Consider the following 14,461-nt stretch of genomic DNA (forward strand, 5'->3'; position numbering starts at 1 on the left):
ATGTGTGATTTGGTCAAGCTCTTTCAGCTGCTTGGCAGAGATGCTCTCAAGTTACTTCAAGTACTGAAAGTTTTACTGTTGCTTGAGGATTCACCCGGGAATCCCCAAGCAACCTATCACTGAGCTACAAGAAAAGATGGGACCCAAAAATGAGCATGGTGCGAGGCAGCATTACAGATCGAGGCAACACAAGTCTGTGAAGACTTCCCTTCCAGCTCCAGTATCAATATGCTCAATCCCCCGCTCATGTATCTTGCTTCTCCTGGGCCTTCTACTAACTGGTTTTCTCACTTTCTACTCCATAACTGGTCTACTTCAAAGACTCTTATTCATAGTTTCTGCTTGCATGTGGCCCATCATGGCCTCATGACTGCCAGTATTTGCTTCCATTGAGCTTTTTTTTTTTTTTTTTTCAGCTTTTCTCAATTCAAAGTTTGAGGAAAGAATCCAGCCCTATTCTTTTTATCTATGCTATGCCATAAATCAGTGGCCTTAGATCAGGAGCCCACACATAGGTCAGAAGATCATGGAAACCATGGTTGCCAAGGAGGCCAGCAAGCCTGTCAGGCATGGTCACTGTCAGTCTACTTCAAGACATGCCTGAACTACCATCATATTATAGTCCTTTGTTCCTGTACTGCCAGTCATTTCAGACTACAAATTAAAGAACTATATATGAGTTCTATGCCACGCTGAAATACTGGCTAAAAATATCACCTCAGGCAGCCTTTATTTTAGAGTAGGATAACACAATACTACCATCTTCATTGAGATAAACTCTATGAGACAGTATCTACCATTTTCCAGACCTAATAACTCTCTTAACTCAGGTATAGAGTGGTCTTGTTTTAATGGTATATTACTGGCTAGAAGTCTTGAAAATAATATTACATAGCTAAATGAAAGTAGTCATACAATAAAAGTAAAATCTGTACAATATCAAAGAGGGAAAGGGAAGGAGAAAAAGGAAGAGATAGAGAGAGAGGAAAAGAGAGTCAAGAAAGGGGGGAGAGAGAAAGATTCTAATTACAAGAAAATCTCAGTGTCTGAAACCTTAAAGAAAAGTCATTCTGGGTTTCCAAATTTTTCAGATGGCCATAGACCTAACAGGTACTCCACTTCTTACTATGTGCTTAGCAGCAGGCTAAGATGCTAAGCATCATGATACCTATTTTTTGTGGATGAGAGACCTGACCTTCAATTAATTACAATGGCCAGTGGTTCTAAGTGGCTAAGATTCAACCTTAGGTCTATCTGCCAACCAAAGGCCCCTATCTTTCCCAATACGTCACACTGAATTCTCTCCCTCTACCCCCTCCAAAACAAAGTTTTATGAACAAAATAGCCTCTCTTTAGAAATTAGGATTACCATTAATATTCCTCTGTACTACAGCAAAAACAGATGCATGTGTACAAAAGAAGGCAAAACTGGCCACAAGTCCCTTATACTAAATAGCTTCCCCCTCCCTCTACCTTGTGCTCATAAAGGTGAAGGACCATGCACGGCTGTCAATCACCTGCCATCCAGGGAACATGATGAAAAACAATCTCCTCTCAAGATCTATTCCCACCTTCCAGAGGAGGAAACATCCTCACACTTGTTACCACCTTTAACTAATGAGCACCTATGACTTTAGAACTGAACACACTTGTTCCATGTCACTCTAATTCATGTCACTGCACTACCAAATGCTTAACTCAGCACATGGCAGGAATACTGATTATCATTCCAATTATTTGTCTGGGTTGTTGAGACTGCCTTGTTCCAAACCTACACAGTTTTCGATATCATACTCAATTATTTTGAATAGCACTTCACAGACGCAGAACGCTTCCATATAAGCAGTATCATTTGATGCTCATAGCAACTATATAAAATCAGCAGGACTATTATTAAAAGTATGAACTCTGGAACCAGACTTTCTGGGTGTGAATTCCAGCTCCATCATCTACACATGTGTGACCCTGGAAAAGTTACATAGCCTTTAACCTACAGTGCATAGAACTCTAGTAAAAATTAAATGAACAACACATACAAAGTGCTTAGAATAGCATATTGTACCAAAAAGGACTTAATGAATGTTAGTTATTATCATTTATCATTTTATCAATAAGAAAACACTCAGAGGAGTTAAGACATCTTTCCCGCGTCTCATAGATGATAAGAGGCAGAGCCAGAACTGGAACTCAGGTGTTCACTTCTTAGTATACACCACACTGCCACCACAAGATGACTTCTGGAGACCCAAGGTTGGCCATAATTTCCTCCAAATCAAACTTCTGATATGGCTTCCACCAGAACATTTAAGTTTATATATTATAAATGTTATAAAAATACTTCAAGAACTATATAGTGTCTGCAGAATGAAACAGCTCTACACTTGGTAAATAACAGATAAATGTGTGTCCATGCTGCAAGTTCTAAAAGGAAGAAATCTTCCAATCACTAAAGATTTCAAGAGAGCTTGGATAGGTTGAAACTGGCAAGTTATCACCAAAAAAAAAAAAAAAAAAAAAATAGTTGTTTTGAAAAGTATTATAAAACTGTCCAAGAGATAGACTGTGCTCAGAAATTAGACACAACATTTCTCTTCAGCCTCGTGATTTGCTGTTTTTCACCAGCTTTATCTAGCTTGCTAATGCTGTCTCCATTCCAAACACCAAAGCAAATTCTTAAAAACACAATTTGATTTTGTGTTTTCCTAACACTCTCCCTTTTCAATGAGCCGAGAGGGCTGAGTCTGCTCATGGCGACCCACTCACATGCAATCACGTCTAGGTGTTTCATTTCACCAGCTCAGGGATCCCCTCTTTTCCCCACTTGGTCTAGGTGGGTAAGGGTAGCACTAGACAGAGTTCCTATTTCACTCAAGCTAGGTTGGCTCTGGGTTTCTGGGAAAAGCCCATTCATCGAGATGAAGGAAAACCTCCTCTTGCTTCCAACTCTAGAACAAACAATTAATTTTTAATCAAATCTATATAATCTGGAAGGTTACCCACCACTTTATTAACTACTATTACTTCTAAAAATGGGACTGGGGTACTGAGGTAAGAAAATTACATTTTACGTTATATATGTCAGTACTATCTGAATTTTTTTCCCCAAAACCATTTTTGTTACTTTTATAATTTAAAAAAATAGACTTTTTAAAAGAAATTGTTAAAAGAGAAAATACTGGAGAATGTCTAGGGAGCAGGAAGAACACTAAATTGGACATCTGACCTCCAGACCCTTCCAACAGGGGCTCCAGCTCTCTGCCGGCAAACCCGCGAGCTTGGAAAAGGACTGAGCCTCCAATGAGACTGCAGTCCTGGCGGACACCCTGATGACAGCCGAGGAGAACCCTGAGCAGAGGACCCAGCTAAGCTCTGCACAAACTCCTGACCCACAGAAACAGTGAGATGATAAATGTATGTTATTTTAAGTTGCTGAGTTCGGCGCGATTTATTATGCGGAAAGAGAAAACTAACATACCACTTATACAAAATTCCCAGATATATATGTTATACCCATAAGGTAGGAATTTTCATATGCAAATATACGAAGTGTTTTTGAAATTTCAAATAAATGTTTACTAGTATTATTTTCATTTACTTTGCAATATTTTAAACCAAATATATTGTACTTACATTTGAGTATCATTCATAAAAAGCATCTAATCTCATACTTATGGGGACCCTAATTCTAGTTTAACTTCTAAAAATTAAGAGAATTTTTACTGGACTTTCAAAGCAGTCACTTTCACACCTATGATTAGTTTAACTTAAGATCCTAAAATTGTACTAATTCAGACCTCTATATCTGGATGATCCCCAACCTGATAATTCAGATTGAAAACAAACTAAATCTACTTGTCAACACCAAAAATACTTCTTTGTCAGAGAACAGACACCTTGCTTCTTTTGTTTCCAAATTTGCCCTGGGCCTTATTCTTGCCTAAATTGCAGCTTTCCTGTTCCTGAACAGAACCACAGTCCTGACCAGTCACCCTAAAAACAGCATCACGTCTGTCTGGTTCACCTACATTACAAGTCCACATGAAATCCTGCCACCACTCCATCTGGCTGGGGCGGGGGTGGGGCGGCCGGAAGAAGGACTGACAAAGGACAGAAAGAATACAGAAAAGCAGCGTTCACTCGGGAATGTCACAACCAGCATTTCCCACCATTGACCCCACACAGAGGCTGCTAGACTGAGCGGCATGTCCTGCAGCTGGTCCCAGCTTGAACTGCTCACTGCCAAGAAGGAAGAATAAAAGCAAACAGAGTTCTGGCCCTGTATGCTACCCCATCAGGCCAACATTCCCTCTGTCCATTCTCACCTGACCCTCCTCCATTTCCAACTCCACGGCACTCACATGCATAGACATCAACATCTGGAACTGTGCCAAGTTATGAACCAACTCAGGGCTTTTTTAACAAGTGTGTGAACCCACACCAACACACACAAAAAGGATATTCCTGGAGCATGCACTTGAGTATCTTTTGTAAAAGTACATGATCCCATCTTTATGGGGATCCTAAATCTAGTACTTACTTCTAAAAATTAAAACATTTTTCCTAGACTTTCAAAACAGTCTGCTTACAACTACAATTAGTTTACCATAGGATCTTAAAATTGCACTAATTCAGACCTCTATATCTAGATGACCCCCAACCTCATAATTCAGATTAAAAAAAAAATAAATAAATCCGCGAGTCAACACCAAAACTACTTCTTACTCAACGGAGGATTGCAGAGAGCATATTAGATTAAAACAAACCATATGCTTTACAGAACAAGATAAAACTCTGAATTACTTTAAAAGCAAAGATTTCAACAAAATTTCCTTAAAGTGAATGGACTTCAACTATGCCCCAGTGTCCCTGCAGTACCTACTTACTCTTCTCTGCCATTCAGAGACATTCTGGTCAAAATGTCCTAGAAGCATGCCTTTGGGTGCACTTGAAGCCTATAACTCAAGAGATAAATGCTTCAGGGTCAAGGAGGGGGGGAGGTATCCTTACGGATGATATTAACATCAATAAGCCACTTCATTACAGAATCCTCTACCAAACCTGTGAGGGGCTTACAGCAGGTGGCCTCATCAGCATCCGTTTCTCTTTTCCTCCTAACTTGTCGATAGATATATCTGGTTAGGTATCTACTCCCTTATACACAGCCTATCTTCTTCTTTGGAAAAAGCTGACCTTACTCCAATCCTAGGAGTAGACTTCACTGTCTTAAGCCCGTCAGCTCATTCCAGTCACCTGGCCACAGACAGTCGTTTAAACAGTGTCGTGACTCCAGTGGCCTTCTCAGAGCGTCAGATTTAATATGACAGGATAACAAGGGATTCTACTTCCAGATTCAGCTGCCTGGAGATGTACGAGGTTTATGAATGCTCCAGAGAGTTGATAACTCATATCCAGAGGCAAAGCAATCCCTTGTGACAGCTCTGTGAAGGTAGGGGCTATTATCTCTAGATATGGGGAGCGAGGAAGTGAAGACAGACAGCAGGACGGAAGAACAGGGTGCCCACCTGGAGCTGGTTCACACAGGAGGCTGCTAAGGCCATGGATTTTAGCCAGAGTTCAAGTCTAAGCCAAGGGTCCCTTTTGTTCATTGGACTTTTTGTCAACCATGGCTTCTGAACATGACTGTTGAATGTGTTCACACGATAGACCACCGTGGACTGTCACCCACTTTTATAGAATTAAACAAAGCTATGAGACTACAAAAGAGATTTTTTATAAAACTGCGCCTTTGTTTTCTAGGAAAGAATTAAAAAACAAGTGAAGTACCAGACAGTAAAATATTGCATGTCACATTAACTTGGTCTTTGGCATCAGGCTAAACAAGTTTACAACAACCCATGAACAAAAGCATAGTAGGAATAGTATAAGAAATCAGAATAAGAGCCAGACACAGATTTCCCAAGAGTGGTATAATCATGTGTGGAATTGCAGAGGTACAGTAATCAAATTTATTATACAGTATTTTTTTAATTATAAAAACAATACATGCTTGACTTATAATACAGAGACTTATAATACAGAGATCTAAAAGAATAACCTTTCCCTGTTCCCCCATCTCATCTATTCCCACCATGGTACCCAAAGTTAGCAGGTCTTTTTACATGCATACAAGTATACGAACACGTGTTTGCATGCATAAACCTCTCATTAAAAAAAATAGGATCACACTATACACATTACTCTATAACCTGATTTTGTGTGGGGAGGTGTGGTGGGGGTTGGGGAAGATTGCTTAAAATAGAGAATGCCCAACCCTCCAACATAATGTGTGTTTAAAGTTACAAAATGAAGGCACACAACTCATAGAAATGGTAGTTTTAAAGTATCATGGAAAATATTAATTGATATGAATATCTGGAAGCAGAAAGCAATTTTCTGCTTTTGTTTTATGCCAGAAGAGCATTCCTAAAATAGTTAGAAAATAAAATTACGTAGAGCTGAAACCCAGACATTTCGTCTGCTAAAGACTCATGAATGTTAACACTTGGCATTTTGTTAAAAAGGGGATTGTTTTATTTTTAGTGGGCACAACAAATCAGGTATTTGAATGCATGCAATGTTCTACTCTCCATCCTATTTTCGATTCATCTAAAAGTGAACTGTGCTTCTTAGAGCCAAAAAGAAAAATGATCAGCAATGTTAGTTACGACATAATTGATTCCTCCTATCTCCATCTTAGGGGCCAGTGTCTAAAGTCTGTCTTTTATTTGTTATCAGACCATCCTCTCAACTAAAGCTGCAGAAACGTAAGGCTTTCCCACCTGAAAGTGGAACTGCTACCCTCTGAGGGAAGGTGACACCGGGCCTCAGTGCCAAACCAAACAAGACCTCTTCCGTGCTCTGCGGCGGCGTTTTATTCCTTTTCCATTTGCATCAGCATTTTACACAGCTACATCTCTGAACCTAGCTTCTCATCCAATTATCAAATTAATGTTCCAAAAGCAGCAACCACATATCTCCTGTCACTGCTAACCTCCCCCTACCTCCAACAATACGAATCGAGAAAGATAAAAAAGTTCAATTCTCAGATCATGACTATTATTTCGTTAAGAAATTATCCAAAGTTATCCCTGAAACACGACTGCCTATCTGGAAAGGAAAGCTACATGGGACATAAATTAATATGGCTTTGCACATAATTTTAAAATGTTTTAGTTCCACAGAAGTTATAACTGATCCTACTTGTATCAGTTACAACCTCTCCTTTTATTTATTTATATTTCCTCGTAATGTTTCCATATTGATAGAAAAATATAAAGCATGTCCCAACAATCCGTTCATCTCCAGACACAGATACATCATAAAAAGGCGGGGAAAAGAAGCAAGGCAGGGCCTATTACAACTACTTACTTGCATCCAATCCACCCTGTTTTCTTCTTAGCTACCGGTACAAAGAACCAGTGTCCCATTTCCTTGACTTAGTTAACAAAATGTTTCTACCTGAACAGATGCAAATTTCTATGCGTTACACAAATTCCTGAAAAGCTGAATATAAATGTATTTTTTACTCATGTTTTAAGTATATTAAGAAACTTGAGCATTAAAGTAATACTGTGAAATCCTTTATAAAGAATTTTTACAACATAAAATTTCTCCTATTATTGTATATATTTATATGTTTTCATTTTTTTATATGATATTATACTTCTGTATAGCAGGACATGTCTATTCCTAAATCTCCAGGGAATAAACACATATTTATACACATGTCAAGAAGGTTCATGTCTTTTTGACAGTTCACTGCCTTGCAGTTTAATGAGTAGCTTCTCAAAGGTTAAACTGCTAATCTTATGAAGGCATCTGAGATGTTTATGGATTTCAAAACTCTTCCTGAATACATGTTTCTCAAGAAGCAGGAATTAAGTATCCTTCTCCTTGCTTTAAGACGCCCCAACATCTAGTGCAATACTCTACACACAGTTGGCACCTATAAACACCATGTGGACGGCAGACTCACTTGACTTTAATCAGTATTACTCATGTGCCAAATGAGCAAACACAAAACTCTTTCTGAGAGTATAAACAAATACCTCTGGACTCCGATAAACAAATAGAAAAAACTGAGAAGAGTTTGAGGAAGAGATGCCAGCTCTCTGCCACAAAGTACAAAGTCTAAACCCCACAGATGAACTTTAGTTTAAACTCACATATATTTCATTATGGTCAAAGCGCTTCTTGAGGTTGTTGATGAAGGTCTCTTCGTTGAGAGGTTCTAAAAGAACCATATCTCCAACTCCGATCATATTGTCCAAAAGTGACGTTTTCACCTCCATTTTGGCCATAGTCTCCAGCTGTCAGAAAGAAGAGAATGGGTCAATTTAAATGAACAAAATTATTTCAGATGGGTTCTTAGCACCACTGGAGAAACCAAACACTGGTAGTTCTGCATGGCCCTCACCTCCCTCACAAACGTCATAACCTCCCCTCCCTACGACCTGCGTCAGAAGCCTCCGAGGTGGCTACAGGCCCCGTCACACCTCTCAAAGCACCATTTGCCAACCTGCTGCCACAAATGGACCTCCCTCCCAGTCCATCGTCCCAGGCAAAGTCCACCTACAGAAAGAACCATTAGGAAGCCAGGGTCTCCGTTCTCTTCTTTAGCACATCCTTTCTCCCCAATTAGAAGCTGCAAAACTCTAGCAAGAGAACCCAACCTACCCCTTTCCACTGGCAGCTCCTGCATACCACCATCAGACTTGAACCTGAATAAATCTGCTTCCCCCAAGATGACACCCCCCAGTATACCAGGCTGACATTCAGAATGCATTTTCCCAGGAAACGATGTTTAAAACATGATGCTTACATTTACTGAGCACTTGCCACATACCAAACACTAGAACTAGAACTTAACATGCATTAATCAATTTAATCCTCACAGTTAACTCTATGAGGTAGGTATTATCATTATCCCCATTTTAAGATAAGGAAGCTCAGCGATATTAGGAAATTTTCCTCATGGTTACTTAAGAGTGCATTACATTTTGTGTTAAAGAACTCAATCACTGTTCCTATGAGGGAAATTTTATTCAGGTGTCAACACTGACTTATTTAGAAAACTACACAACCCATTTGTCAATCAGAGGTTGCCTGTATAACATAACCCACCAAGAGTGACCTCAATGTTCTTAATTTTCATTCCAACAGACACACCACTGAAAAGGCGAAACCAAATTACACGCAATGAATACTCATGTGTATTCATACCCCTAATCCTGAAGGAAAAGTACATTTAATTCTTTCCTTTAAGGAGTCACCCAGGCATATTATATCTCATAAAGGTTGGTCTACTTCCTTAAAACAGCAATTTAAAAAAAGTCCTCCTCTTCCAGTCTAGAACATTCAATAGTTCTCTGAGAGGCAACAGAAACTACATTTAGTTGGGCTATTTTAAAGAGTATTAGGAAAGGCTGGGAATTATGTAATTCTTTATTATTAATTACTAATGATTTATATGAAGTCACAAACACATATTTTATTTCTGACCCTATTATTTTTTAAAAAAACTTTTTAAGTGTGTAATGAACAGCCAAAAAAGACGCCAAGAAGAGGCAGAGAGAGGCTCCCATTAAACGCACACGCACACACACACAATAAGTATTTAATATTCAAAAGAAGAAAAACAGTTAACTTTTTAAAATATGTCATTTCATGCCTACTACACCTGGACTAATTAGCCCCAGGTAGTGCTAAAACCCAATGGGAGCATCAAGGATGACTTCATCCACTTCGAACTAAGCCAGACTCAGTTTAAAACAAAATGGGTAGGAGTGGGGGCACTTGCCCCTCTCGAGGTGCAGCAGAAGCCAGAGAGACAGCTGGTCCCAGGCCAAGTCCATGGAAAGACTAGCACAAGAGGAATGGGACTGCCCAACCTTTGTCGCAATAAATTAGCATTTAAATCAAATTTCAAGTTCTCAGACTCTTGAAATGCCAAAAGCACTCGAGCTGCGATTCATTACATATGATTTGGCAGATGAGGGAAGAAGGCTTAGGGATTAAGGTGGAAATCGACCTGAGGTAGGTTTCAAAAAATAACCACCTCAAACCAGCGATTTAAATTAAGCGAAGAGGCTGAATGGGAACTCTTTGCCCTGGGGTGGATTCTGGTACATAAAGTCTATTTATGGAAACAGCTGCAGAAAGACAACAATTCACTGCAGGTAACAATAATTAAGCAGCTGATCTTTCTCTGTCATTAATCCCACTTCACCATCTTTTCAAACATAAATTTCAAGCAAGCGTACATGGGTTCTAATTTTTACACTTCTATCCCAACTTCATAATGCTAAGGGGGCAGGCAAAACAAATGCTGAGTTATAGGCAACTGGTAGAAGTGACAAACCCTGAAGAGCAACTTTTGCAAACCAAAACACAACAAAGTAAACCAGCTGAAAATGTGACACCAGCATTCATTTAGTAATTCAAGCACAGTTCTGTTTCATTGTGTTTGTCTTCTTTAGTATCTAAGGGGAAGAAATAGTGACAATCTCCCTCATCCTCTTATTTAAAATGGGACACTGTAGAGGTACTTCCCTATCTTCCTGCAAATGGCCTGATTGCTCTTATTGTGACTACTACCTCCAGGACTTGGTTTGGTTCTCTTTGACACCTCAGTGAAATTAGTTGGCATATTTGCTCCACCAAAAGAAATTGACTTTTTTTCTCTCTGAAAGAGCATTGCTAACCATAAATAAGAACAAATGTCAGAATCACTTGCTAACTCAAGATTTCCATAAACCATCAGAAGAATTTGCATGAGAAGATTAAATGAGAACACATACAAAACATCAAGATACTTTTTGTTTGATGCATAGATGCCTACCTTCACCCCTCCCAAGACCCCACATTGTTCTAAGGAAGCCAATTTTATCCCTTGCCCCAGGAATGCAGCATGTAATCTGTACTAGAGCATGCAACACATTTCCATCTCCCAGCCACTGTAATTGATGCAGGACTGGTCCTATAACCGAGCCTGAGGCTTGGTATATTAGGACAAAGATTCTATCTACCTCTGGATGGTATGATTTAGACATAATACCTGGAACTGCTGTGGCCATGTCTGCTTTCACAAGGGGGCCACGCTGAGAAGGAAGACAACATGTGGAGGAGAGCAGGGCAAGAAAACATCAAGAAGAGAATTCATGCTGGAGCCCTGATGACATACATCACAAACCTCTAGATCGAATTGCCCTGAAGCCTGCCCCAGAGCTCTCAAGTTCTCAGTCCAGGAAGCCAATTAATTCTCCTCATTGTTGAAGCTGTTTGACTTGGATTGTTTATTACTCGCAACAGAAAGCATCTTACCTAATAATAGAAGCTAGTAAGAGGAAGTGGGGTGTCATAGCCAGCACACTAGAGAGCATGGACTAGCTGAGCTAGGGCCACAGGTGGAGGGCATGAGGACCTGCTATCTTGGACTGGCAAGGTGATCATTTCTGATACTTCAAAATGAAACTGCTGATTAAACCACGGCCTACTGTGTCTTAAGACTTGGACTTTGTGCCTACACTTCACAGAATTCAAGAAAAATTCAGATACCAGAATACGTGTTGGCCACTCCTTAAGCTGCGACAAGAAAAAAACAAGCATGCTGTGAAAGCAGCCTGTGTGAGCGCCAGGGAGGAGAACATCTGGCGCTCGGGGGATCCTTCTGTCTGGGGGTGGGAGGTGCGACCCATCCCAAGCCCCGACTGGTCTGCCCCTGTGGCCTGAGAAAGGGACAGCGCTGCCACCAACACGAAGACGGAGCACAGCAGAGGTACCACCCACTCCACTGCCTCTCACGCTTAGCTAGTCCCAGGTAGATTCTATTAATCAAGAGCTAAGACACCCCGCCGAGCACCAAGGCCAGGTCCAACTGCCAGGAGACAGGTTCTCAGACTAAGTTCTAGGTTCAAAACCTTGGGACTTGGCAGTATCTCTGGTTTCGGTTACTAATCCATGGAAGCAAATAAACCTTAAAAGCCAACAACATTTTTAAAGAACATACACTGCCAAAGAAGTCTGGCTGACAGTGAGTGATGTTCAATGGCTTGACCCTTTAAACAATCAACCCAAGACGTCCAACTCAGAAGAACGAAAAAAAGACCGCTAAACCTTTGCAGCTCCTGACAAAACCATCTTCCCCAATGTCATCTCAGATGTGGCCAAAGAAGACAATGAGCAAAGGAGATCTCAAAGAACAGAATCTCTGAAGAGGGTGTAGCTGTTTTCAGCTATACAAGGAGAGTGGCATTACGCTGGCTGGGGCATTTTATATTCGTAAGCATAAGTATGGTTAAGTAAGGTAGATATGAATGGTGAGGAGTCAAAGGGGAAAGTCATAGTAGACATTTGTCTTTTTTTTTTTTTTTTAAGGAGACACTACCCATTTTACAGTTCTGTTCCTATTTACACCTAATTTTGCTTTTAAGGATTCCCCAGTTACCTTGTGATAACAAGTAATCTAGTGAGACGCAGTGCCCAATTCCCATTACAGTAGTCAAAGGAGACAGATCTGCTCTCTCTCCACCCCCAAACAACATGGCTTATGCACAGCCAATCACCTCCTCCCTCCTGGGACTTGGAGTCCTGGGTGACTACGAAAGCTGGTGGTGATGACTGGAAGTTATAGTCATCAGTCACTTATGCAACAGCAGCAGCATGAAGACCAGGTGGGTCCTGCAGCATGGCTTCAGCTAGGGATCCTGCTGCCCAGCCCTCTAGCCTTCCTTGGTTCCTCTCTGTCTTCCAAAACTATATCCTTCCTAGTCGTCCAACCTCTCTGCAATTCTGTGCATCTCTACATGATGTACTTCCTGCACTATAAGCAGCCAAGTCCCTAACTATCATGAACACTGAGTACAGTGCCCGACACACTGTATTATACCACTGTTAGATATTCATTGCTATATAAAAACTAACCTCTTTCTCCCAACCCTGGTGAAAGCAATACGAAATACAGGGAGACCCTTGGGAGGAACCACAGAGGAGTCTGGAAGCTCTTCGAAATCTAAGGGTGCTGCCTTAGTCCAGCCATGGGCCCACCAACTGAGGCCAGGTGACCCTATGGCTGCTTCAGCTATTTCTACGTAGTTGACCCTCCAAAACCCAAAATATATAATTGCAGCTGTTCTTTCCCCCACCTGCTTTCATCTCAAAAACTTCCAAAATTACTACCTATATTTCAATGTACAAAATTCATTCACTCACGTCTTTTGCAGTGTAAAAATACCATTTAAACTATTGAAAGCATTTCAAACATTCCTCAAAATCCAAAAGAAAATGCAGCATAAACGTCCTATACCATCTTAAAATGGCTATCTGTAACCAAACATTTAAATATAAGTAGTCTACCCCAGTTACCAACCTTATATTACAAGCCATGTTAGCGCTATCTCTGCCTGAGAATACTGAGACCAACATTCCCCAAGCCAGTAGTCCCACGTGAGAGATAGCCAGTCCAGAGTCCAGAGAGGACATCCACATGAAGTGCATAGTCATTCTACTGTTTGATATCAAAACAGCAACGCTGAAAAGCTATTCCAAATTAATCACTAATTTAATAATAACTAATAAGAGATGCAGGATAATCTGAAATACAGCATCTGGTGTAATACAAAGTTCTCAGAGTACCACAGATGAGAACAAATGTGTATTTTTAAGTTGAAACAGTTTCACTGTAGAACTTGAAAGAACATTCACAAACCAAAACTGAGGTTACAACGGATTACAAGGCTTAATATTAAGTCGTTAACATAATTTTAAATTTGATGGAACTTTTAAAGTGAAAGCATAAAAGCCACTCTTTCAGGAAAACTTTATGAAAGTAGCTATCTGCTAGTTTGGTAACTGTAAATGAGAACGTTTACACGTCTATTGTAAGGTCATTAGCACTATATGTCAGAGGCAGAACATTCAGGGAGTCCTCTTAGCATACTAACAATTGCTCTTATCAAACTCCAGTTCCACTCATTAACCTCCTTGTATGGTGGTCATGAATGCATGACAGCCCCTTTGCTACAGAATCAGCTCCTTGATGTCTGAGTCACACTTTATTCATCTTTATTTCCCCAAAGGCAATAGTGCACAGCCTCTTGCACATGGTAGGCATTCAGAGAAACACAAAGGGAAAACAAGTATGCAAATTTACGACTGACAAGTCATTCAATATGCACATTCTCACAGCTGCCATGGGTGGGTGGGTTCTTTGGTCAGTTCCTTCATGACCAGAAGGCAAAATAATGACTGCAGCTTCAAGCCACTTGGATTCGTTCCTCTAAAAACATAATAATATCAACAAAGGACAGGAAACAGAATTGAGCTATTTGGCTCCCAAAGAGATCACTAATGCTTTTAAGAATAACATGAGAAACACATTTAAGTAAGAAAATGGGGCCAATATGGCAAGATTTCATGAACAAAATAAAGCTCGGAGGCGAATCCTGATGGCAAAACAAATGCA

At 40.2% G+C, this 14,461-nt stretch overlaps 1 protein-coding gene across 4 annotated transcripts in view; it reads right to left on the bottom strand.

Moving 5' to 3' along the window:
- The window catches only part of MYO1B (myosin IB), a 158,491-nt gene that overhangs the window by 119,507 nt on the left and 24,523 nt on the right, over positions 1-14,461 (bottom strand). For all 4 annotated transcript variants that reach the window (XM_036237858.1, XM_036237856.1, XM_036237857.1 and 1 more), the window contains exon 2: positions 8,166-8,309. In XM_036237858.1, coding sequence (XP_036093751.1) covers positions 8,166-8,300 — 135 coding nt within the window. In that variant the 5' untranslated portion in view covers positions 8,301-8,309. The remainder of the gene's footprint in view (positions 1-8,165; positions 8,310-14,461) is intronic.

This window comes from Rousettus aegyptiacus, unplaced genomic scaffold, assembly GCF_014176215.1.
Source record: "Rousettus aegyptiacus isolate mRouAeg1 unplaced genomic scaffold, mRouAeg1.p scaffold_m13_p_2, whole genome shotgun sequence".
Classification (NCBI taxonomy): Eukaryota; Metazoa; Chordata; class Mammalia; order Chiroptera; family Pteropodidae; genus Rousettus; species Rousettus aegyptiacus.